The 24,091-nt window shown below is 37.3% G+C and overlaps 1 protein-coding gene across 1 annotated transcript in view; it reads right to left on the minus strand.

Annotated features, from left to right (window-relative positions):
* Positions 1 to 23,877, minus strand: part of LOC145682298 (glycine receptor subunit alpha-2-like) — a 43,044-nt gene extending 19,167 nt beyond the window's left edge. The window contains exons 1-5 of the mRNA XM_081753875.1: positions 23,756 to 23,877; positions 21,773 to 21,879; positions 16,863 to 16,930; positions 14,530 to 14,643; positions 3,711 to 3,811 (exon numbers count right to left, since the gene is read on the minus strand). Of these exons, the coding sequence (XP_081610001.1) occupies positions 3,711 to 3,811; positions 14,530 to 14,643; positions 16,863 to 16,930; positions 21,773 to 21,879; positions 23,756 to 23,877 (512 nt within the window). The remainder of the gene's footprint in view (positions 1 to 3,710; positions 3,812 to 14,529; positions 14,644 to 16,862; positions 16,931 to 21,772; positions 21,880 to 23,755) is intronic.
* Positions 23,878 to 24,091: the final 214 nt, after the last annotated feature.

Genomic DNA, 24,091 nt, shown 5'->3' on the forward strand with positions numbered 1-24,091 from the left:
AATACTTTAATTAATTAGAAACACAAAAGTTTAAAATAGATATATTAAGCATATTTTTAAAATGCATGTTGTCCTGTATCTTTGCGAAACATGGTCGTTTACTCTGCGAGAAGAACGTAGACTGATAATATTTGAGAACAAGATCCTGAGGTGAATATTCGGATCCAAGAGGAACGGCAATGGGGATTGGCGGAAACTTCATAACTAGGAACTACATAATTTAGCTCTATATCGTTTACCAAATATTGTTAGGGTCATTAAGTCTAGGAGGTACAAGTGGGCAGTTCATGTAGCCAGAATAGAAAGCTTTCAGAGTTTTAACTGGAAGTTCAAGCGGAAATCGAAGAAGACGTAGGTGCAGCTGGGAGGACAATATTAAGATGGATTTTGCAGAAATAGGAATACAAAGTAGAAACTGGATCCAGTTGGCTAAAGATAGAAGTCAATGGAGAGTTGTTGTGAACGCTGCATTAAATCTCCGGGTTCCATAGGCCATAGAGTTAGTTAGTTACATGGATAGATAGATAGTAAAAATAGAAATATTTTATTGACGCTTACATAGATCATCTCTCGCGAATTTAGTTCAGAATTAAAAAGCACTGACGACAATAAAGATAAAACTATAATTTCGGTCCAGAAACCAAGCTATGAGAGGTGTAATAGGAAATTGTTTATGACTAGGGTAGCAGACTTAATTTTGAAAACAAAAGCAGGAAAATTTTGTTATAAACTTATAGCTATTATGAACGTATAAACCTTTGTTTGATTTGATACATGTTATTCCATAAAAGGCTATAAGAACCTTTGCAGAGTACCGGAATTCTGAGTAATCGTGCTTGGAGTACTACGATTTCCATGATAATGACTTTGAACTTCTGCGGAGACAAAAATGCTAGGTCAGGCGAGCTGAAGATGGAGATAAATGGCTTCAAAGAAGCGTGGTAGATGTGAGCTGTTTCACTGTACAAAGAGGATGAAATGCAGGCTACTGTTGGTCACGTACATGGAGATCGAGTGATGATCTTACTGGTGGTAATGAGAATCAATCAGATTCCATCTTTGCAGACGATAGTATGAGGAGTTCGCAAAGCAACTCAAGTAACGGCAACTCTTGGAGTTTAACAAACTGGAGTGCAATAAATAATTTCTCACTGCTCAGAGTCAAAACCGGGGTACGATCAGTTACGACAACCAGGTAGACAGACAGCGACAGTTGCATTCCAGTGTTATGCTACATATGCACATCCTAAGATTACTCTATATCTTCATATGAGAAACATTTGGTGGTCTCGGAGCCCTAAAAACAAACAAACGAACAAAGTCCCACTCAACACAGTCAGTTCTAGACTCTGAGACTGAAATAGAAACCCCATCAGTTAATACTCAGAAGAATTCCAAGTTTCGACAAATACTTTCTATTCAAGAAGGTTTCAATAGAAGAAATTCCATTCACGATTACACAACCAGTGATAAATGTTAGTAGTAACACCGTGAAAAATAAGACTACAAAGACGCCTGGATCCATACTCCTGGTTCCAAAATTAAAATACTCATACTAACATCGAAAATATGGCACCAGCTCTGCATTCTACACACGGATTCTCTGAATCTATACAAGCAAAGTATGTCCATTGCTCTGTCATGTTTGGAAGACATTACTGTACAATTATCCCATCTCTTTGATGCTACAACTAGCTTCCCAACAAATAAAAAAAAGACTTTATGAACTTTTAAATGCACAGAAATTTACTGAAGAAGCTAAAATGTAAATCTCTGTCCACCTCTACTAAACCAATAGCCTATTTAATTAGAGGATCTCTTCCTGCCAGTATCTAAAGCGCCTCCGAACTGTGTGGATGTCAAAGTTAAAGAAGCATACGTTTATGTATGTAATAAAGGGTATGCGTATTTCAATGCAATTAGCACAGGTTCAAAAGGAGCAGCAGGACAAAAATATTCGTTTATCCAACCTAGTGCGAATCAAATCAAGACTTGGTCCCGTACCGCTGATTGGAACTTTTTCTTGGCACCCGAAGATGTGACAAAAAAAAAATTAGTAAGAAGTGTAAACTCAGAAGTTACTACTCAAGGTAGAATCATCCAGATCTAATGTATGATTGTCTTCTTATTGGAATTTCTTCTAATGCGGTCATTCTGTCCGGTTTTTAAAAATTCAAAGATGTGCTTCAGATGTAGAGGTATCCAGAATGTGTTCTACAAATTCCTATGCTGCTTGCAGGAAGGAGAACTATCGTACCGGAAACAGCAAATATCGAAAAAGTCCAAAACATCTTGGTTTCACGAAATCAGTACCAAACATAGCTTTTGATAAAAAGCTTAAAACAGCAATATTCTGTCCTTGAGAAAGCTAAAACAGCACTAAATTAGGCCACATTGACACCAGTCAATCACAGAGTAGAGGCAACAAACAATTTGATGTCGATAACCTGCTTCAACATCCAATTAAAGAGACGCAACAGACTGCTTCAAACATCAGGGAGGACATCAACTCGGCAATCTTTAGCTTCAAATCAAGAAATATTGGAATGGGTATCTTCCTTATTACTCATCAATATGAATGTACCACAACTGTTTCTTCTGCACAATTTCATTCAATCTACTGTTAAGAAGATATTAAAGTCCTCAATATCTATCTTACAAGACAGAAACAAAGATTTGTATATCTCACCATTACAACTGCAACAAGAAAGGAAAAACGTCAACTAAGCTGCACAATTTTTGCCCCGAAACAATCTTTTAAAGATTAGGAATAGCTCCAAAACTAATAGATACTCTTTAAGACAGGGTAATGTTATATCCAAACAGGGTATATATGTTGTGGACTCGATCTCTCTTTCTGTCTCAGCTTTCTGCCACCAGCATGCTCAGCAGTTTCCGTCTGGATAAAATATTGCTAGGTCACACCGTTATTTTATGGCATCAACCGTTATTTTATGAAAAACAATTCCGAAAACAGGATGTTACTTATGCATGTAGTATACGAGGGAAGAAAAAAGGTTACTTAAATAGCCATACTACTAGTATTCTATAAATACAAACCAATGGACAAAACAGCTGAAGAACTAGAGGTCCATCGCCCCTATCCAGGGATGTAAATGGATAAGTTTCGGGTTGGTTCGGTTCAGTTCGGTCGGTCTTCATAACATCAAAATACTTAAAGATCACTCGTCCTCTAATGGACTGAAATGAATCTATCTGTAGACTTGGAAGAAATTGTCCGAAACCTTGTACATTAGAATTACTAAATTAAATATTCCATTAGTAACCTGGGTAAATATTCCATATTAGTTACAGTCGATATAGTAGTACAAGATTCCAGGCACAAGTTTCATTTCATATTTTGCTTGGGCTGTGAGAAAGGGAAGATTCTCCACTGGTAGAAGTAATTTTGCGTTTTCCATTAGCACATTATTTTCCTATATCTCAAATTCAAGGGATAATTGTTCCCTTTTTATTAAATGCCGCCTACAATTTCTAGGGAAATCCCTAAGGAATTAAGTTCGAATAGTAGCCACTGATTCCCATTATCTAATTAAGAATTGAATAATGTACTATTTTGTTGACAAATTATGTGACCCATTATTTTAAGCTAGCCTAAACATAATAAAAATAAGTATAAGGGAATCAGACGAACTACTATCCTTCTAAGGAAAAAGTAACACACATACATAATATATACTAACACTCACCTGTTACTTCTAAACAATACCCCATCCTTTGTATATAAATTCAACGGTTGATGCAAAATTCGTCTGAAGGATACCCACTCCTTTACATTTCGGAAGTGAATCTGGAAGGGACAAAAATTGAAATAGATTAAAAGCAAAAAATATACTCGAGACTATAATGGAAAATAATTTATTTGAAAGATATTTGATTGTTTGTATCAGTATCCCATAGTTGTGTAATGTTTCAATTGTGGCGTAATGGGAAAGTACCTGATGGAATACAAACGTGATCTCCAAACTAAACCGAAGCACATCCAGCGCATTTTGTAGCTGTACAAATATCATGCTACTTAAACCCTCACAGCGCAGGTCGATTTCCAGTACACTATCAGACCTAACAGAGCGGGATCCCATTACACAGTAAAGAATGGATGTATCAATACAACACAATCGCTTGGTACTACCCAAATTGTGTTTAACACAAACCTGTGCTCACTTCAACACGCTCACACTTTGGAGTAAAATGTCACAATAATAGCAAACTGGATTATAAATATTTTACTCTATTTTGAGTAAAAAGCCCTAGGAATATTTTATTCTATTATATTAGTTAGGTCAACCATTTAATATGATATGGAGTTATTTCAGTGATACAGCATTGGATTTTGTTTTATCTGCAGTTGTCAAACACTAATTTGACAAGATGTACATAATTTCTTATTAAACGGACATCAGGGATAAGAAAATATAGCTCTTTATTATAAGTAAATAGATTCGGCGATGAGGAGAAACATGGTGTATATAAGATTAGTAGATGGCAAAATTTCCACTTTTGAAAATATTGATCAGAAAATATTTTCATAGTAAAAAGTAAAAGCTATTACAAATTTTCAATATAAATTGTTTAGTTAATTATGAATCTATCCAAGACAATCCGTATGCAAACATCATTTTCTCAACCTTTGTTTGTTAAAACTATGAAGCGCCACCTATAAAATGATGACGAGTTTTGGTTTTCCTTCCTTCTCCACATCCTTAACTTCCCTCTTCGTCATACTGCTGAGTACCGTTTCGCCAGACGTATATAGCCAAGGATGAACGAACCTACAGGTTTGGCAAGAGGACTGTCGCACCTTGGCTACACTCCAAGGGGTTGTCAAGATAGTCGCACCTTGACTACTTTTCATTGGCATGACATCACATGATAAAATTTAGCTACACTGACACATATACACTTCCGGTCATCAGACAAAGGACCGATTTTCCAATGGCAGGTCCACGCTCAGTCGCTGATCGCAATGTGAATGACACGCATCCAGGTCTCCCTCAATTGGTAACCGGTCCATCCATGAGTAGCAGGAAGTGCTTGCACGTAAGGAACTAACCATCGGCCTGATCCAGTAAGACAAAATCTCACAAACGACAAGACTTCGCAGCGTCTATTGAGTCAATAATGTCAACAGTTTCTAACGCCTCCATCCGCTCTAGATTGTAGACCGCCCAGAGTGCCAGCTATTTCAACCGACTACAGCACTCTTCACTTGACAAGAAACATTCTCTGGATTCATATATAGAATCAGAATCTGACCAAATGGACATCGGAAATTATTTCACACTGAAGATCCTTCAGCTACTGTTCACTCTATGCTGCTTGCTAACTGACACGAGATTTCATAATCCCAAGACGATAGCGATCCGGGTATGTAGATACCTATCTTCTATATCGCAAATTGTCTACACCAGGAATGGAATGGTTATGAAAACTTCTGATTTTGAGCACCATCAAGGACAAAGTGACATTTGACAATTTTGACAACAACGATCATCTTGGCCGCTCATTATAACTCATATTAAGCGAAACAAAGAACAAGTGACTAATGTAGAACAGTAGTGGTTCTTGAGGAAACTTACATTGGTAAATACTTATTCTTTTCTACGAAATAAGGGGAAAACGCTGTATAGACCTACAAGAATTAGTACACTAAATAAACTCTTTTCTCCTAGCTTGTAGCAATGCACTGAAATAGAATAACGTTACATCCTTCTAGTTGTTAAGGTGATCGCTATTTCTTTTCTAAACAACAAAGACTAAGAACCTAAATGCAAAGCCGAGTACTGTGTTATTGCAAACATTAGAGTACAAACAACACTCATATTTAATTGAAAGAATTGAGATCATAACAAATTAGGTAAATAATGGACCTATGTTAAATAAAATTCATGCACTGCACTAGTTCTTAATGACCCTCTCTTTACCGACCAGTGGTCGCGCGTAGCATAGTTGCCACCGCTCTCGCCTTTCCTACGAGCGGTCCTTCGGGTTGGATTCCCGATGGAGACACTTCCTCAAAAAGGTATACCAGCTTTTTCTGGTCATCCATCCTAAGTAAGTTTTTCCTGAATTTTCTTCATTTACACCAAGCAAACATCGGGATTGTATCTAACATATATGCCCCAGTTTACTTCCTTCCCTCTCCCTTTAACGGATACTGTGCACGTGGAGGGACATCATTACTCTCTTTGAAGTGCGGTGGTCACTTACACTAACCACTTTTCTCATATCTCACGTACGCTTTGGTATTGATGGTTGGAAACGCAAACTACTTCAAAGTTTTCTTTTTTCATATTTACCAAGCATTAACTCGGAATAACAAAATATTTGTCTTTTGAAAAGCATGATAAATAACATAGTACTTACTGTATGTGCTACTCAAAATGTAAGTCTCCTTTTTATGTCTTTCAAAGAGTTAAGGCCATAGATGCTGGTAATGCGCATAAATAAAATAAATAATAAATATTTAACCGATGATCGGCTTATTCGTTCATCTTCGAAGAAATATAATATGAATGTGGTTTCTGTGGAAGTCTACTGTTTCATTTAATATACAGTATTTCGATCCAGTGTCGTTGGAGCAACCTCTAGTCGAAACTTTTGATTTTCATAAGCTAAATGGATTCAATTATAGTAATGTAAAACGTTTCTTAAAGCAATTTACAAATGGTTTACATTATAAAGGCGATGAAGTGGTGTTCTTTTTTTTAAACCGACTGTTTCGTTATCCAACCGCGATGATATGTTAGCAGGCAGTTACACAGCAAACAATGAGGTGTTGAAACAACACCAAACGACTACCACTTTACCGTATCACTTGTGTGTCAATTCAACACCAAGTTGTTGTTTTTTTTTTCGTCGTCCCGCTAAAGGGTTTTCCGTTTCTTCGGGTAAGTGCTTCATATAAAAGTCAAATTGCAGTTTAATGTGGTTGGTCTAAGAGATGTACAAATATATAATATTTATTTATTTATTAAGTACATATACATACAGAGATGTGATTGAATGGTGAAAAAACATATAATGAAGTACAAGCATAATATAAGCATTGAGACAGCAATATGTAGAAAGTAATACATTTATTAGCATTCCGCGCTGAGATATGACGAATGAAAGACTGCAATAAATATAGTGTAGGAGGCAGTGGGGTGAGAAGTAGATCAAGACTAAATGCAGTGCTCTGAACGCCACATCACAGGGATTTGCTAGTACTGACGAATGCAAGTTATCTTCTGTTCCTGAGGCGATTCAGGAACTGATGAAGAGAGAGGAAGCCCATGTTAATAGGTAGTTACGGTGCAGATGATGTGTATATGAATAATGAAAGTTCACGTGGTTCGTAGATGGAAAGATTTCGGGATCCACTAGAACATCATCTAGTTGCAAATCATAAAGAGTCACAGTGTTGGGTAAGTTACTTGTAAAAATGTAACGCGTTACAAGTTACTTTACTTTCTCTTAAAATGTAACGCGTTACTAACGCGTTACTTGCCCCAAAAAAGTAACTGTTACTTTACTTCGAAAGTAACGCGTTAATTTAGGTCCGAAACTTTGAATATGTGCAAAAATCTTATTACTTCAATTTTCCGTACTACTCTTACTACCGCTATATTATTATTAATATTATTATTATTATTATTATTATTATTATTATTATTATTATTATTATTATTGCACGTTCTGAATTGCTTTTTGTAAATGCAAGGACAAATTTTTACTTGACAGCCATATGAATATTTTCATATAATGTAACATTGACTAAAATCCCATACTGCGTTACTCATAGGGATGGGCTATGGTGATCAGACGTACTGATTTTCGCAGTACAGTACTGTTTTTCAAAGAGCTGTCCTGCGTGTTGCGAAGACGCCTAGAAAATCGAGAAATATCCTTGTCTTAAATGTTCTGCGAAATGTCCAGAGTTAATTTATTTGCAATATCTTAATGTTTCATTCTTTATTCACAACATTTTGAATCAAATTCAATCTTTTCCTGAATGATGAACCGCTGTGCTTTTTAACACTCCTCAAAAGACTAGGAATGGAGAACAATCAACAAACCATTTTTTTTTTTTTTTTTTTTTTTACAATACATTGCTTTTACTGAGAAGGGCTTGTTGAGATATCGGTAAGGTAGGAAAAGTTTATTTTTCAACTTATGTTAGTGATGATCAAGTTAAGTACCTGTAGAAGTTCCCTTGTGCCGGTCTAATTTTTCTATTATTTCTTAAAATAATACCACGCTTCGAATTTTTTTTTAAAGCCCAACACGAAGTTTCACTGTATGTTCATAAAAATAAACCATTTTGTCATTCATCAAAGCATTTGGAGTTGTGTTGAATTCCTGGAATACTTTAGTTCAGTGCTTCTTCTTTTTAAAAAAATGTTGGTTAACTTAAGGTTAACATTAAATGAAATAAGGATATGCATATTGCCGACGCAGTAAACTACCATATACTATTATACCTGTGTCCTACTTTTCGTTTGTTAGAATCTGGTCACTCTAGGATGGGCGAGTTCTCTTTGAAACTAGATTCGACTAGAAACACATCTTTGAGTTCGACTCGAGAACTCGGCTCGAAAAATTTCCTCCAACTCGACTCGAATTCGGGTCGAGTTTCAAGTGGAATCGAGCCAGATCTGGTGGGTAGTTTCGAGTACTCTCTTCAAGTATCTTGCATAGACAATATAGGTTATCAATTATACTATTATTATTATTATTTTATTATTATTATTATTATTATTATTATTATTATTATTATTGTTATTGTCATAACAACACTGTGTTTAAACATGAAAGATAGGCGGTTTGTATTTGAATACTAAAAAGCTAGTTGATTTCCAACCTCAGTAGTCATGAAGTCTAGAAGTCAAGGACATTGTTCACGAGCTTCTGAATTTGGGTTGACGATGTAGGTTGAGTATTCAGGCTCGCGCCAAACATTGTTAATAGTTGTAGGGCGTTGGCCAAATATGTTCAAAATTGCTCGGCCCGGGTTTAGAATTGTCAACGACTTGAGCAGCTCGGCTCACAGCTCATTCACTATCGACCCGAACCGAGAAGTGAGCCGAGTCAACAGCTCATCCAACCAGTCGGCTAGAGCCTTCGGCCTAGATGAGCCGAACCGAGCAAATGGCTCATTCCAACCAAGCCAGCTCGAACCGATGGTTCACCCCAAGCAAGTCGGCTCGGGCCATCGGCTCAGTTGAGCCGTGTCGAGCTGAGTCTGTTATAAAAAATCTCTTGTGGTCTCGATATTGGGACGAAAAGAGATGCGAGCAGTGTCCCCTCTCGTGAGCAACACTAAAAGTATTCCATATTACTGCTTAGCTTACATTTCTCATGGCTTTCGGTTTCCAGTGTAATCAGGCCATGATTTCAAAACGAGTTAAAATGAGCGAACCATTTATCAAACTTAACTCGACTCGAAACTAGACGCCAAAAACAGTGAGTCGGCTCGGAACTAGACTCGACAATATCACCTTCAACTCAACTCAAAACTCGACTTGAATCTGAGTCGAGTTTTAGCTCGACTCTTGCCCATGAATATGCGTTAGAAAAAATGATTGCTTAATATTCTTTTGCTAAACTAATTATATAATAATAACAATGTTATGTAATATTGAAAATACAGAATATTGAGAAACATTACACTACAACTAATAAAATGAGAACACATTAACTGAAGGTGAATCAAAACTTGCCAGTAATTCTAAAATCGATACATGTTTTTTAAAGTTAGTTGTTCCAAACTCTATAATCTACGGGACTCTAGGATCCGCAAACTGACCTGAAAGAACTACAATATTACAAACCATCAACAAACTATTCTCTAGTAATAAAGTAGGCCTGCTCATCAGAACACAGTTTATTCATATTAACCCCTTACTCTATATCGTTAATTATGGTAAACTAGTTGTTGACAAAATTTCCCGCCGGGGCACCACTTTACTTCTAAATTCTGTCCACCATCATCTTCAGCTTTTAAGAAGAAGCATCTTTCAAATGTTCGAACGGTAAAATATTTTCGTTCTCCATCTTTATAAAAACAACACCAATCAAAGTAAAATAGACTATCGATACAATTGCACTCGTAGTTCACTCAGTGAATAGATTGGAGCTGTCAAAATCTATGACAAAACTTTCCAGGTGCTTGCAATCAGTACACGTGATTTTCCTGAGGCTGTCCTCATCTTCCAAAAACAGCAAGTGGTACTATGGTCTTAACTGATTCTTTGAGTGCCGGTGACTGACTGTCGGTCAGTGACATCGTTCATGCTCCATTGCTCCATTCCGAGAAATTCACTTACAGGAAAGAAACGTTCGTTCCGAAAAATAATATACATATATTGTAGTTACTCATCCGAAATGTAACGCGAAAAAAGTAACGCAAACTAGGTACGTTACTTAAAAATTAGTAACGCGTTACCGTTACAGTTACTTTGGAAAAATTGTAACGCGTTACTAGGAAACGTTACTTAAAAAGTAACGCGTTACTTGCGTTACGTTACTTCCCAACACTGAAGAGTCATGAAGTACTGTAGGGGAGTATCGAAGTAAATTGAGGGTGCGTCGTGATCCCGATCGTATCGTAGGATATCAAGTAACGTGGGATGCTGCTGGTCAATTCGCTTGCAAACGTACCGAGTACGAAGTTGTTCGAAATGATGTAATAAAGGTGGAAAATCAATCAGCTCATAAAGTAACCGTGTCGGATGCGGTAAGCTGATGCGATGTGCTAGGAGTAAAGTATAACGCTCTAGGATAGCCAATTTCTGATAGAAGTTTGGCGGTGCAAGTCTCCAGGCAGTGTGACCATATGTGACTGCACTGCACATAAATACTTTATACGTATTAAGTATTGTTAACGGTTTTAATTCCCAGGTTGTGCCAACTAAGCGTTTGAGGAGGTTGAGCCGATTTTCCGCTTGGCGTATGATCTTGGTGAAGTGTGGGGTCCAGGTAAGTTTGGAGTCAAATATGACAGCAAGATAAGCAAGAGTATTTGACGCCAGGACATGTGTATGATCTACTTGGAGGTTTAATCGTCTTGGATTTCTGTATATTCGCGAACGACGTCTATGTGGCAGGAAAACAATAGCCTGAGTTTTGGTAGAATTAATACTTAACCGCCATATAACACACCAGTGAACGAATGCATCAATTGCCGTTTTACTGATAGATTGCACTGTGCGGGCCGTCGTTAAAAAGGCGGTGTCGTCAGCAAACTGAAACATGCTGATGTTGTTTGGAACAACAAGGTCGGCAGTATACAATAGGTATAATAAAGGAGAAAGTGACGAGCCTTGAGGAATCTCAGATTGGAGGAAGATTGGATGAGAAATTGTTCCGCTAATAGAGATATATGCTAGTCGTCCTAGTAAAATAGAATGGATGAATCTGATATATGAAGATGGTGGAAAATAGTTACGGAGTGTGTACAGTAAATCAGGGTACCTATCAAAATTATATTGTCAAAAGATTTTTCTGGATCAAAGGCTACCAGACAAGAAGGAAAACCTGCGTTGTATTGTAATAACTGATCCAGCGTACTAAAATGATGTCGAAAACCGGCTTGATGAATAGAAAGTAGGTTATGAGTTGTAAGGTAAGCGTGAATGCGGTGGACTAGAATGCGTTCCAATATTTTGCAAAGGCAACTGGTGAGGTGAATAGGGCGATAAGACTGTGCATCAGATGGAGGCTTTTTAGGTTTGCGAATTAGAAGAACTTTTGAGTATTTCCAGTCGATTGGAAAAAAATCCAGTTCTCAAGATGAAAGTATATATGGTGCTGAGAAAAAGTAGAATAGCAGGTGGTGCTTGCCTGATGAGAACATAGGTAACAGAATCAAAGCCTCGGGCAGTATTGCGTTTACGGAGCAATGTTTAGCGAATATTGTCTGGTTGAATCGGAGTGGTAAGTTGATTATTGGGTTCTAAAGAGTGGTTGAAAGATGGGCGCAGAGAAGCAGATGTTGGATCTGTACGTCGGTTTATTGAATTTTGTAGGTGCTGGAAGAGATGTAAACATATCTTGAAAAATGAAGCAAACGTGTTAGCTTTATCCATATCAGTAATTACTGCGTGATTATTGTGAACAATAGGGCATGGTGTGCGGGATACCCCGGTGAGTCGATGAAATTTGCGCCAATATCAACACGAAGGTTTTTTTTTGCTAGCCGCAGCTAGCACCCACCCAAAGGGTTACGCCCTTTATTTGGGATGCGGAGTTGACAGGAACTTTAGGTGTTGGACTACTGTCGTCAGGCAAACGAGATTTTATTAACTTTATTATATCTGAACTTCATTATCATTAGAGGACATTATGGCCTTTAACCATAATCATCAGGTCTGGAAAAGAGAAATATACACTGGCGAGCAATTCAACATGAGAGTGGAGAGAGCAGAGCATCGGTGAAAATGATAATGAAACTATGAGGTGCACTTGACATCACAACACAATACAGAGAAGAGGGTTAGTGAGACGAATGAGTGTTATCTTCTGTCCAGGGGCTGCTCTGGACGCAATGGAAACGAGGGGAGCCCTGTTAGTGCGGGAAAGTCACTGTGCAACATGAGATGGAGTGATGAAGGGTGGGGGGAGTGCAATGAGGAAGTCTTCAAGAAGTTGAAAGTCAGGACTATTTGGTGGGAGAACGTAATGGAACAGAGTAAACAGCAGAGAGAGTGGAGAATGCCGGAGAATTGTTGAAGGTTTGCGGAGGGTGGCTTCGTGATGCATAGCATCAAAGAGCAATGGATGGTGAGTCTGGAATCGCTTTGTAATGTACCTGAGTCTGAGGTCTTCTAGGTGATAGAGAATGTGTGGAAAAGGTGTCCTGTCATATAAGTCCCGGGTAGGGCTGGGTAATTTAATTCGGAAGGCAAGGCGTAGGGCATGGCGCTCAAGAATTTGGAGTCGGCGGTAGTATGCCTCGGGTGCGGAAAGCCAGGCTGTAAAGCCATAAGTCAAAACAGGACGTAAAAATGCCTTGTAGGTGTTAAGTAGGATTTTAGGTTTCAGTCCCCAGGTAGTCCCAGTTAGGCGTCGAAGTAAGTTCAGTCGGTTGGTCACTTTTAGAGCAAGGCTTTTCAGATGAGCAGACCATTTCAAATGTGAATCGAAGATGAGGCCCAGGTATTTGACTGTGGGGCTAGCAGCAAGTGGTGTACCTGCAATCTCAATACTGAGGTTGGATGGATTGCAATGGACCCGACTGCGTTTGCCTGGTGGTAGAAAGATAATTGCTTGAGTTTTACTGGCGTTAAGCTTGAGTCGCCACGTATCACACCACTCAAGGAAAGCATCTATGGCAGTTTGAAGAATTTGGTTGATGCGTTGAATGGTATTTGCCGTTGCCAGAAAAGCCGTATCATCCGCATATTGAAAAAGGCTGACATTTGGATGGAGAGGAGGGAAGTCAGCTACATAGAGTAAGTATCAACACGAAGCACATCACCTTCAGAGCATATGAGAAATACCTCCTTACTGGCTGTGAGTATTTGCATTGTTTTTTATTGTTTGGTATGAGCAAAGCTTTGGGAAATATATTTCGCATTTATGGCAAATAACTAATAAAATTTTATGTTTTCTGTAATCGGTCACAATAATATTGTTGAGAACCTGTGAATCATCTGACGACAGTTACGCAGATAGCTGTGCTTCCATCTGTTTTCTTTATTTGTTATTCTTGTGTCTTAGCATATATGAACATAAGATGAACTGTTGCCTATGTAACTGTTGTCATACGATTCACAGGTTTACAACAATATTATTGTGACCGATTACTGAAAACATAGAACGTTATTCATTACTTGTCATAAGTGCCAAATATATTTCGAAAAGCTTTGCTCAGACTAAACGATAAATACTAATGCAAATTTTCTCAGGTAGTAACGAGTTATTTCTGATATGCTCGGAAGGCGATGTGCTTGGAGTTAAATTAACATACAAGTAACACGCTAAAGTTGTAGTCATTTTGTGTTGTTTCAACACCTCAGTTTTTACAGTGTACTGTCGTACATATCAAGCATTCAAAGTAAAATCAGTAAGTTCACTTGCATTTTGAAATATTACATTTGCTATCGTACACTATATGTATTAGTACATTTTGAAATTGCATTTAAGTCTTAAAGTGTACACAGTTCTGGAAAAAGATAGAATATACTTTTTATCCTTTTTCTAACCTATTTTTTACAATTCTTCTAGACTTTCTTTACTGTTGGATATTAAATTTAAATAAAACAGGAAGACTTTCAATTCAGCAATAACAGTATCGTACATAATATACGCTTATATTCTAAATCTGTATACTTTACCTCCAACTGCATTTCATCTGCAAAATATTCTATAATTGTTACTCATTGTTATTCTTTATGCTAGATTTCACAATACTACTACTTCATGCGGCGGAGAGGAAGTTGCTACGTCACTTTTCAAGTTACATGTTTTTTATCGGCATGACTTCTTCCAACAACAGTCACTGAATATGATGAAGTTACTTACGTCAGGTTGCCACAAACCAGTCATTTCGTCTAAGGACAAAAGTATATCATCTTTAACAGGAAACAGTCTACAGTCCTGCCACGTAATTCGTAAGAAGAAAGTGATTTCCATATCCTGAAAATAATGACATATTATAGAGTAGATTCCATTCTGTTTTAGAGTCCATACTTAAATTTGTAAGAAAGAGAGACAATTACGGATGTGCATCATTAGTCATTAAAATAAGGAAAAGAAATTCAAAGGCGCTGTAATGAGGATCGTCAAACTTGTTTCTGTGGCTTGCACAGCGTAAACTATAAACATATTGTCTGGCCACAAATTGTTTTTCCCAAGAACTGTCAATTTCCTACGTAGTTGAAGAACAAAGCCATAATAATGGCCGTGCAAGCAATACAATGCATCAAGAACTCTGGACGTAGGATCTCTGCAGTCGGTGTTTGAAATTCATATTACTGTTTATTGAATACTTGAATTACCCTGTTATTCATTTTGTGTACATATGTGAGGTTTCTACAGTATAAAATTTCAAAATAAGACTACCCATGGCTTTGGATTGATTATTTTAACAATTTTCGATATTGTTTGAAGAAGGATATGTTAGATATCCGAAACCGTTATTATAATTTAAAATAAAGTGTGTTTTAAGCTTTGGTCAGTGTTTCTTTTGTTAAAATTTGAAATTATTAGGAAGCTTGTATTGATCCTCCATCCCCATTGTTAAAATACAAGTAACATTCATGAAGGGAAATGATTTAAATATTAAAACGATTAAAACCGCTTGTATTAAGCAACACGTCTTACCTTGCAGATAGTCAGTTAAGACTGTGCCTTTCAATGTACAACGTATAATAGCAAAAATCAGTAAAACTATCGCGAAACCAGGCATCAATATATTATTATAATACTCATCAAAACCTTACGTGTGACTTCTTTATTGATATCGAAAGATGTGGTAGGTTTAATACTTTTATTTCAATGGTGTTATCTCTTCATGATCCCTCGGAAGGAAATTGTCAACCATTACTGCATCAAGGGACCCTCTGGATCGGCCGGGGAAAGAACGTATGTATCAATTCAAAGATACCACTCTATTACATCTTCAAATCAATTAGCTAATTAGGGGTCTCCTAAATATCCTCCAGAGTCAACTCATTGATTGTGGGATAAAGAATAGTTCTGACACCGGTGTAAAGTCAAATTTAACAGTATACTTATCACATCTGACTACGCTAGACTAAATTCACAAATCTGTTCAACCAATAGTCTTTCGAATCTTACTGAAGGAATCGTCTGGCATCCTTTTAGAGTGACATAGTGGAGATAAGGTCAAGGAAACTATATCCTAGCCAGATATTTTCTCCTGACTGGGACATTAAATGTTAAAAAGTTTCGAGTTCTTTTTCAACACTCAGGCTGTATATCGGAGGTGACGAACCTACAGTTCAACGTGGAAGTTCAAACACAGAGGTCTCATCTGGTCGTCGGGTCTTTCGTGGCAAGGGTAATTCATAAATAAAGTTGAGTTGAGTATAACGTCTCGTTCACCAACGAGACTATATGAAACGTGAACCTACTCATTAACGTGGAATCTGAACTGCATGAGCTCCCGCCGGGAATCGAACCCGGGTCTCCCACGCCAGAATAGAATAATTGAGTAATACAAAATCATCATACCTTCTGTAACTATGATTTTATTACTGAAATGACAATTGCCAGTGACGTTAAAGTAGAAAGCAAAGCTTCCTTAGTGAATCATAATAATGCCCAAGATGTAAGTATAGTTTTCGTGTATGCGAGACTAAAGGATATAATTCACTGATTTTGAAACCTGTGACAATTCGTGTAGCATTCGGGCCGCAATGAATTAAACGTTAACTGCAATGGGAAAGGATATAACTAAGGTTCTGTCAATCATTAACCGTGAGTCTAAAATTTGGGTTCTAAATAATTCAAATATTAATAGTCAGTCTCAGTTATCGCCTATAAAGTGGTGGCTAACAGTGAACGATGCGATTCATGAGGTACAAGAGACTAAGTTAATCAAAGTTGTTACACAAATAATTGTAGTGTAAACCTTGTGTTTGTTAAGGTCCAGCTTACTCTTTTAACTTGAGCATAGTAATAAGAACAGCATTTGTGCTAGATTTTGATCTTTAAAATATGATTTTTAGATATCATTTTTCTATTTCAAGTAACATTATTTAAAATATATGCCATGATATTTGGAGGTTCCAGTTACTCAAGCCATACTTTTTATAAGTGTTACAACTTTAAGAATTATACTTGTATAATAGCAAACTCATTGAAATGCCTAAATAATATAAATGACTTACCAATTCTGTTTCTCTTATTGCGGTTATGGCTACGATGGACACATCCACTGTCACGTTAACTGCTCGGCCTTTGAAGGTAAAAAAAGCAATTACATAGTTAAAGTATACTTTACTATGCTTTTTATTTACCTATCTTAGAATAAAGTCAGCTATTGAAAGTTAAACTCGCTGCATGATAATATCTATGTCAGTGTAGGAACTGAATAAATATCCATAAAACATATTTAAATATAGCACTTAGTCGAAATATTAACATATACTTTTACTTCAAGTGTTGAACTAAGCTCTAGTAAACAATTATGCTTTTTGATTTTGATTCTCAGTGCTTCGAACAGCTATATACATTTGCTAGTTTGATTAAGATTCTCACTACAGATAAAGAATAGTCAATATGCAGCCACGTATTGCAACGAACTTCAAGAGTTCGAATTTCAACGAAACGTTCGTTACTGAACTATCTATATCTGTGTGTGTGTGTGTGTTTGACTGTTATTTTCGATTCTCTTTTCAATTTTGAGCCCTTCAGTCAATAGAGTATCAAAGATTATCTGTAAGAAGTGATCAAATTCTTCCCGTCACTCTTACCATTCCCGGTATATTGGCTAAACAAGTTCCAATTTCTGGAGATTTAAGGACCCATATCTCGGGAACCGTTAGTCATAGGGAGTGATGATATTTTGCGAATTTTTCAATTTTGAGCACGTGTTGTCTTCATAAAAATAACATATAATAGAGCATGAAACATATAGTATAGTATAGTAAAAAACATATAGTATAGTAGAAATCACGTGGAAAACATTTTGTACTTATGGAAATTTTAAATGGATAAATATATTACAAGAATTGTTTAATGAGCATAATAATAAAGTACATATCTGGGGCTGAGAAGTAAAGTAATATAAGTCATAAAATATTATTTTCACAGGAGAAGCGAAAAAAGTGTTTTCAAGACAATATTTTGTTGAATTCAGTCGATTGTTTATTGACTGAAAAATTTTTCACTTCCCTGCCTTCCAGTTGTCCACATCTAAAACCTTTCCTAGTGTTTCTCGTACTACTGTAAGTAAAGAAAAATATGATAACTCAATTTCGGTCAAAAAGTGTCTTGACATAGTTTACCTCTCAGCCCCGGATATAACAATTGATATAAAGCCTATAGAAGTTAATAAGAAAAGTTAATTCTTTTTTAAGTTCGTTCCGTCATTGTTCTTGAAGCATTCCCAACTGGTTTTATCTTAAATCTTATCTGAACTTCCCAAAATTTGCCTACATTTTAGTTCAAATTCCTCTTGTGACGTAATTACAGTAAATAACCAGTTAAAATTAAGAAATTTTAATATTTTACTTCCACAACAAAACTTACGGTACTTTCGTGTTGAAATTCCCATTCAGTACTTTCATCTCGATCCCAGAATCCCTTTTCCGTAGAATTAAATATTTGGGGTTCTCAAATCTGTCGTCTTGGCAATGCGAAAACTAAACCATTTGATTTGTAATAACGGATAAGATTATGAAACTAATTTTAGCCTTTTAATTAATCATCGGTTCCTAACATCTACCTTTGTGGAAAATATATATTGTACACAATAAACCTGCTTCTTTACACTTAAATAGTCTCATAAACAAAATGAAATTTAAGCAGTAAAAGTAATTTAAAATCATATGATTTTAAATGGAATATTAAGTCGTATATATTCATGTGCGCAATATTCCCATGACGTTATCATATTTCCATCGATGCAATCACCAACCCTCTAATACACGAACTACAATAAAACACTTGAAATTACACATACTACAACATTAAAAAACTTATACTAGAACTCAGGTAATGGAACGTCAATAAATAGGTCCAGTACATGCTAACTTTTTATTGGCTCCAGTATCTACTCGTTCATTAATGTTTCGTGTTTAGTGTTTCTTTTGTTGGTTCCTCCACATGGGGAGTGCATTTAGATCTCTATGGTGGTGGTTACCTTCTAGTGATCACCGACAGTCTGCCTATTAATAATTTCTATCATCTTCCACGATTCCCACGATCTAACTTGAAGCGTTCTAATTGGCTAGCAATCCGGCAGTTCAGTACGTTCTATCTTCTTGATGGTTTTCTTATATGTGCCGCTGATAATCTATATGAGCAGACTGTTATAAACGCTGCCAATGGCTCCATTGTACAATGTGGAAGTGTCAGTAAGGCGATTTTCATTAGTTATGGAAATCCGTGGAAATATCCTCACTCGTCGGAGTGCTCTTGCAGTCTTTAACAGGCACCCGACTGCAGAGAATATTCAGCAGTTTTACATTCTTCGCGGCTGTGCTATATATCTTACTAAATCCTAGAAGCGCCAAATTTAGAAATATCACCTAATGCCTATTCGAACTCCTACGACTCCTACCTGGCGTCGGATTCACTCCTTAAATGGTCATTGTTCCAGTACCAATGCCTGCGTTTTCGGTGAACAAGACTCTGGCAACTAACGCCCTAGAGATAGCCAGTGTATTGGGCCGACATATTTTCTATCTCTGCCTCTGCACACCATTAGCTCGAGTTTAATCGCTTCCGTAATATATTGAGAGGAACTGTCTAAATTTGTATATTGAAAGATTATACTATGTTCCCTTCACGGGCCTTAAATTCGACTCTCCAATAATTTAGTCATCTTACACACTTCTAGGGATTGATCATATATTTTACAATATGTTGCAAGCACACGCAGACATCTTGCGTCAACCACAGTTTGCATTATTGCAGCTCCTGGTCGGAGGAGACGTTTTCACCTCGCTCTGGTCCTTCCCATCTTAAATCCAGAATTTTAAAAATATATAGTAATCCGGTTCTTGAAACGTTAATCATCAAATTTCTTTTGTATCGGCCTAACAAACAAAGTTTGTCCTGAGAACATCCGGACTTTATCCATTATGTAGGAAATGATTGGCATAGGCGTAGTTTGATTATTTAACCGCTTCCCGGTCTACACTTTTTTTTTTGCAGAAAAACGTTCCAAAAAAGTCATATTTTTAAATTTATCATAAATGCAACCTCTCATAATCTATGTTAATTGTCATTCACAACTAAATTTCGAAAGTTTCATCCCCTCAAAAACCTCTTTCTGGATTATCCCGAATTATTTCGGGCACTGAAAAATAGAAAAGCTGTAAAAATAAAATAAAATATATGCTGAAAATATGCTCCATTTAGTCATATACTTTTCCATATGACATAATATAATTGTTATATTGTCATAATATATGCTATTTTCATTTAATAGAAGCAAATCCAAGGTAAAAGTTAGTAATAATAAGACTGAAAATAAAGAAGTAAAGATAATTTATAAATACGCTGTAAACAGACAGAGAACTGATAACAGTACCTCATGTTGAATTTCAATGTGATGCATTGTGCCAGTTCCTCTGCGTAATTTATACATTTTTATTTACCCTCATACAAATTGGAAATATTAAAATAAAAAAATGTCTATGTTGAATTCACTGTCACTACTACTACTTGTATGTAACTAATAACATTGAAATTTTCTTCTTTGTCGCTGCTCATTGTTTGCAAAATGCACTAAATAGTGCAGTCGTAAACACAAAACGTCTTCAAAAGGAAAGAAAAGAAACTAACGAACAGCTTCCCGTAGTGATACTACTGAAAAAAAGACTACACCATTATGGGACTAATACACTGCCACCTGGTGTTATATCAAGAAATCAAAACAAAAGACAGTTGAATCACGTGCAAATATTTGCTCACTGTACTTTTCTTTATCACGACGCAATAGTTGGGGTTAATCCAGACAAGAACGTAAAAAAATATAATGACCGTAATAACTTGAGTTAATCCAGTTTTACGTATTATTCCCAAACGTAAATATTCGGGTTAATCCGGGAAGCGGTTAGTCGCGTAAATGCTGTCTTGGTAATGTATGACCGTAATCTGAGCTATTTGTAACAATTAGATTCCTAATGTATTTTATTTCCCCTTTTGCCCTTGCAGGTTGTTTAGCTATAAAACTGAGGAACGTGGTACAAGGAATCTATCTGAAATTTTTGGTAGGCATGGGAAAAGTTCCGTGAGGATCACTTCAAGTGGTTCCTCAAGTGTATGGAGAGAACAAGCGTTTTTAAGAGCCACAAGGAGTTCAAATAGCAGCGCGAGAAAGTAGAAGATGGCCACACGAGCGAGAGGCCTTGAAGAACTGACGTTAACGTCAAACAAGTAATCCAGAAATGTGCTGATTATCGACTAATTGTTCAATTGATCACCAGTTAGTCGGACATCTAAAAGGACAGTGTTTGGAACATTCAGGATTTGGCAGCTCCTGACCAAGTAGAACATCGTCTTCCTGGACCAGGCCCGTATCCACGGGGGGCAAGAGGGGCCGGGCCCCCCCAAATTTTGGCTGGCCCCCATAAAACTTCACGGTAGGCTTGCAAATGAACTATAATATGGTGATGAAGTATAATATGATTGGGTCGGGCCCCCCTAACTTCTACCAGCCCCACCCCCACCCTAAAATTTTGGGCTGGCTACGGACCTGTCCTGGACCAACCCTCTTATTCATCAAATCTTTCTACTGTGATGCCCTTTATTCCCCAAGATTAATGGATTGTCAAGCGAATCCATTTTTAAGGTTTGTAAACCATCAAGAAGACCTAACGGCAGAGCTTCGGAACATCCCAGCAGTGTCCTGCCAGCAGTGCATTGAAGCATGGCAGAGACAAATTGAGAACTGTGTTAGAGTGATGGGGGATTATTTTGAATGAGATATTATACAATTCGTAGCCTGCTACAGTCAGTGGAGCCAACCAAAAATATTTCGTATAATGATGATAATGAATTTCAAAATTACCAGAATTCAATATCTTGTACTTAATCTTTTATAACTCATTTTTGAATATAAACTTACCGTTCAGTTTAGGTGGTTCCTTCAAATTGTAATCGATGGGTAAAATGCTGCAAATATGACCAGAGTCTTTCAACTGAGGATCGCAAGATGGCTCTCCATCCACAGTACTGCAATCAAGAAACGATAAAATGTGAAAAGCATACCGTTAATATAAAGGTTTATTGTAATATACAACATGCAGCAAAACAAACAGTACTGATATCACATCGTTGACATTTATTTATTTATTTATTGTACAACATGAAACACAAGATATGCTGTCAAATGAATGTCAACTAAATGATACTCAACACATACTGTAAATTTAAGAGCAATTACGCATGTACATCATGTCCAAATTTTGACCATTACGTCCCGCACACCCTTCATATGTATGCAGTGCACAGTAAGATCTCACCAGGTGATGAGCCATTGTTTGCTGTTAAAAAGTATAGTTTGCTCTCTGGGTTTCAAGTGCCTTTACGTGATGGAACAAATTGATTTTTGTCGCCAGAAAAGATCATGCAACATTTTACTTGCAGTTCAAGAGTGTAAATATAATAGGAAAGTTTAGAAATGTTGGTTTACATGTTATTTGCGAAAGTAGGTCGGTTTACAGAACATCATATTATACAGTGTGTCCAGAAATACTACCATACTTTGAAGTGGTATTACGTCACTTTGTATAATCGTACTTTTATCTGAAATTAATCACATTTGAAAGAAAAACATTTTTTTACTATACCTCATAGACGTTGAATGCGAGCCACAAGAGTGGCGATACAGACATCAAGACGATAATCCCAATCACGCCACGGCAGCAGATAGGAACTTGGTTCTTGCAGGTTTTGAGGCAATGGGGATACGGAGACAAAGAAGTCACTGATCTGCAAGTCAGGCGATCTCGGCGGCCACTTGCCGAATACATTATCATCATTTCCGGCATACCCAATATATCTTCCTAGAAGCCGCTCATTCAGATGTTCCGAACATGTAAATGCCAGTGAGGAGGTGTTCCATCTTGTTGGAAAATAAAGCCAATGCCTTTTTCTTCCAATTGTGTGAATAACCAATTAGTGACCATGTAAACACAAGTGTGCTCACCAATTATTTAGCAGAAAGTAAACATTTCGCAAAAATTGATCCTTTTCGATATAAATTGTAGGTTACATAGCCAACCTGTTTCTAAAAGGTTAATATATTTCCTTTAAAATGTCCGTAGGTCGGGCTTTAACTGGCCCAGACACATCAAACAAAACAAGAAGCATGACACCGAGAACAGAACAAACATTCAGAAAACGTATGTCTTTCTCACATTCAGGGAACCATCAATTACAGGATAAAGGAAAATGGTTCCCAAATATGACTCTTATTTATATCCAGCCTGCAGTGTGTTAGAAAATCAGCCATTATTTCTGTACATTGACATAATAAGTAGGATTGAGGTACGACTAGCGCCACTTTTATGGGCTACGTGTGTTTGTCTTGATACTTTTAGTGAATGATCTCAACATTGCCACAGTTGCTGCCTCGTCTCTCCCTGTGCGTGGTCTACCAGTCTCGTGTCGATCTGCAACAGATCTACTTTCTTGGAATTCCTCAGAACTTTGAACTAGAGATCTACACGGGCCGAATTTTTCGGCCCGAGCCCAATCCAGCCCGAATGTACCTAGGTCCGGCCCAGCCCAAAAGTTTTGGAGATTTTCGGCCCGAGCCCGGACCGGCCCGATACGTTTTTTTTAAATTATTGGCCCAAGCCCGGCCTGGGCCCGATAAATTTTAAAAGTTTCATTTTGTAACAATTTTCACGGGCGCACTTCTTCAACGTTTGCCTTTGTTCTAATTATCGTTTAACGAAAGTCAATAATTATTAAAGAATTGCAATTAATCGGCCCCAGCCCGGCCCGACCTGAAGTGAGATCAGTGTCGGCCCGCCCAGGCCCGGTCCAGCCCAAAGAAATAACGGAGTCGGCCCGCCCAAGCCCGGCCCGTGCTCGTCTTTACTTTAAACACAGTGCTATTTCTGATGGCAGTCCTTTCCAGATGACAGTTGTTAAAATCAACTTGGTATCTGGTTCTCCAGAGATCGGCACGATCTCAATGCGCTCTGCATGCGTCAAGATCATGTGCTAACAAATCTCCTACAACATGACTAGCTCGGGAGAGTAATACTCCCGGAAGTAGGAACTATGTACGCGGTTCTGATTGATTGGCGTTATCCATGTCTTGCCACCTAGCATACATATAGCAGAAATCAAACACTTGCGGCTGTCGGCCCTCGTGGCCGAACGTGATATCGCTACGGGCTAATAACGGAAATTGCTTTTGGCGTGGGTTCAA

The sequence above is a fragment of the Thermobia domestica genome, chromosome 3, assembly GCF_964235325.1.
Source record: "Thermobia domestica chromosome 3, izTheDome1.hap1.1, whole genome shotgun sequence".
In the NCBI taxonomy this organism is placed as follows: Eukaryota; Metazoa; Arthropoda; class Insecta; order Zygentoma; family Lepismatidae; genus Thermobia; species Thermobia domestica.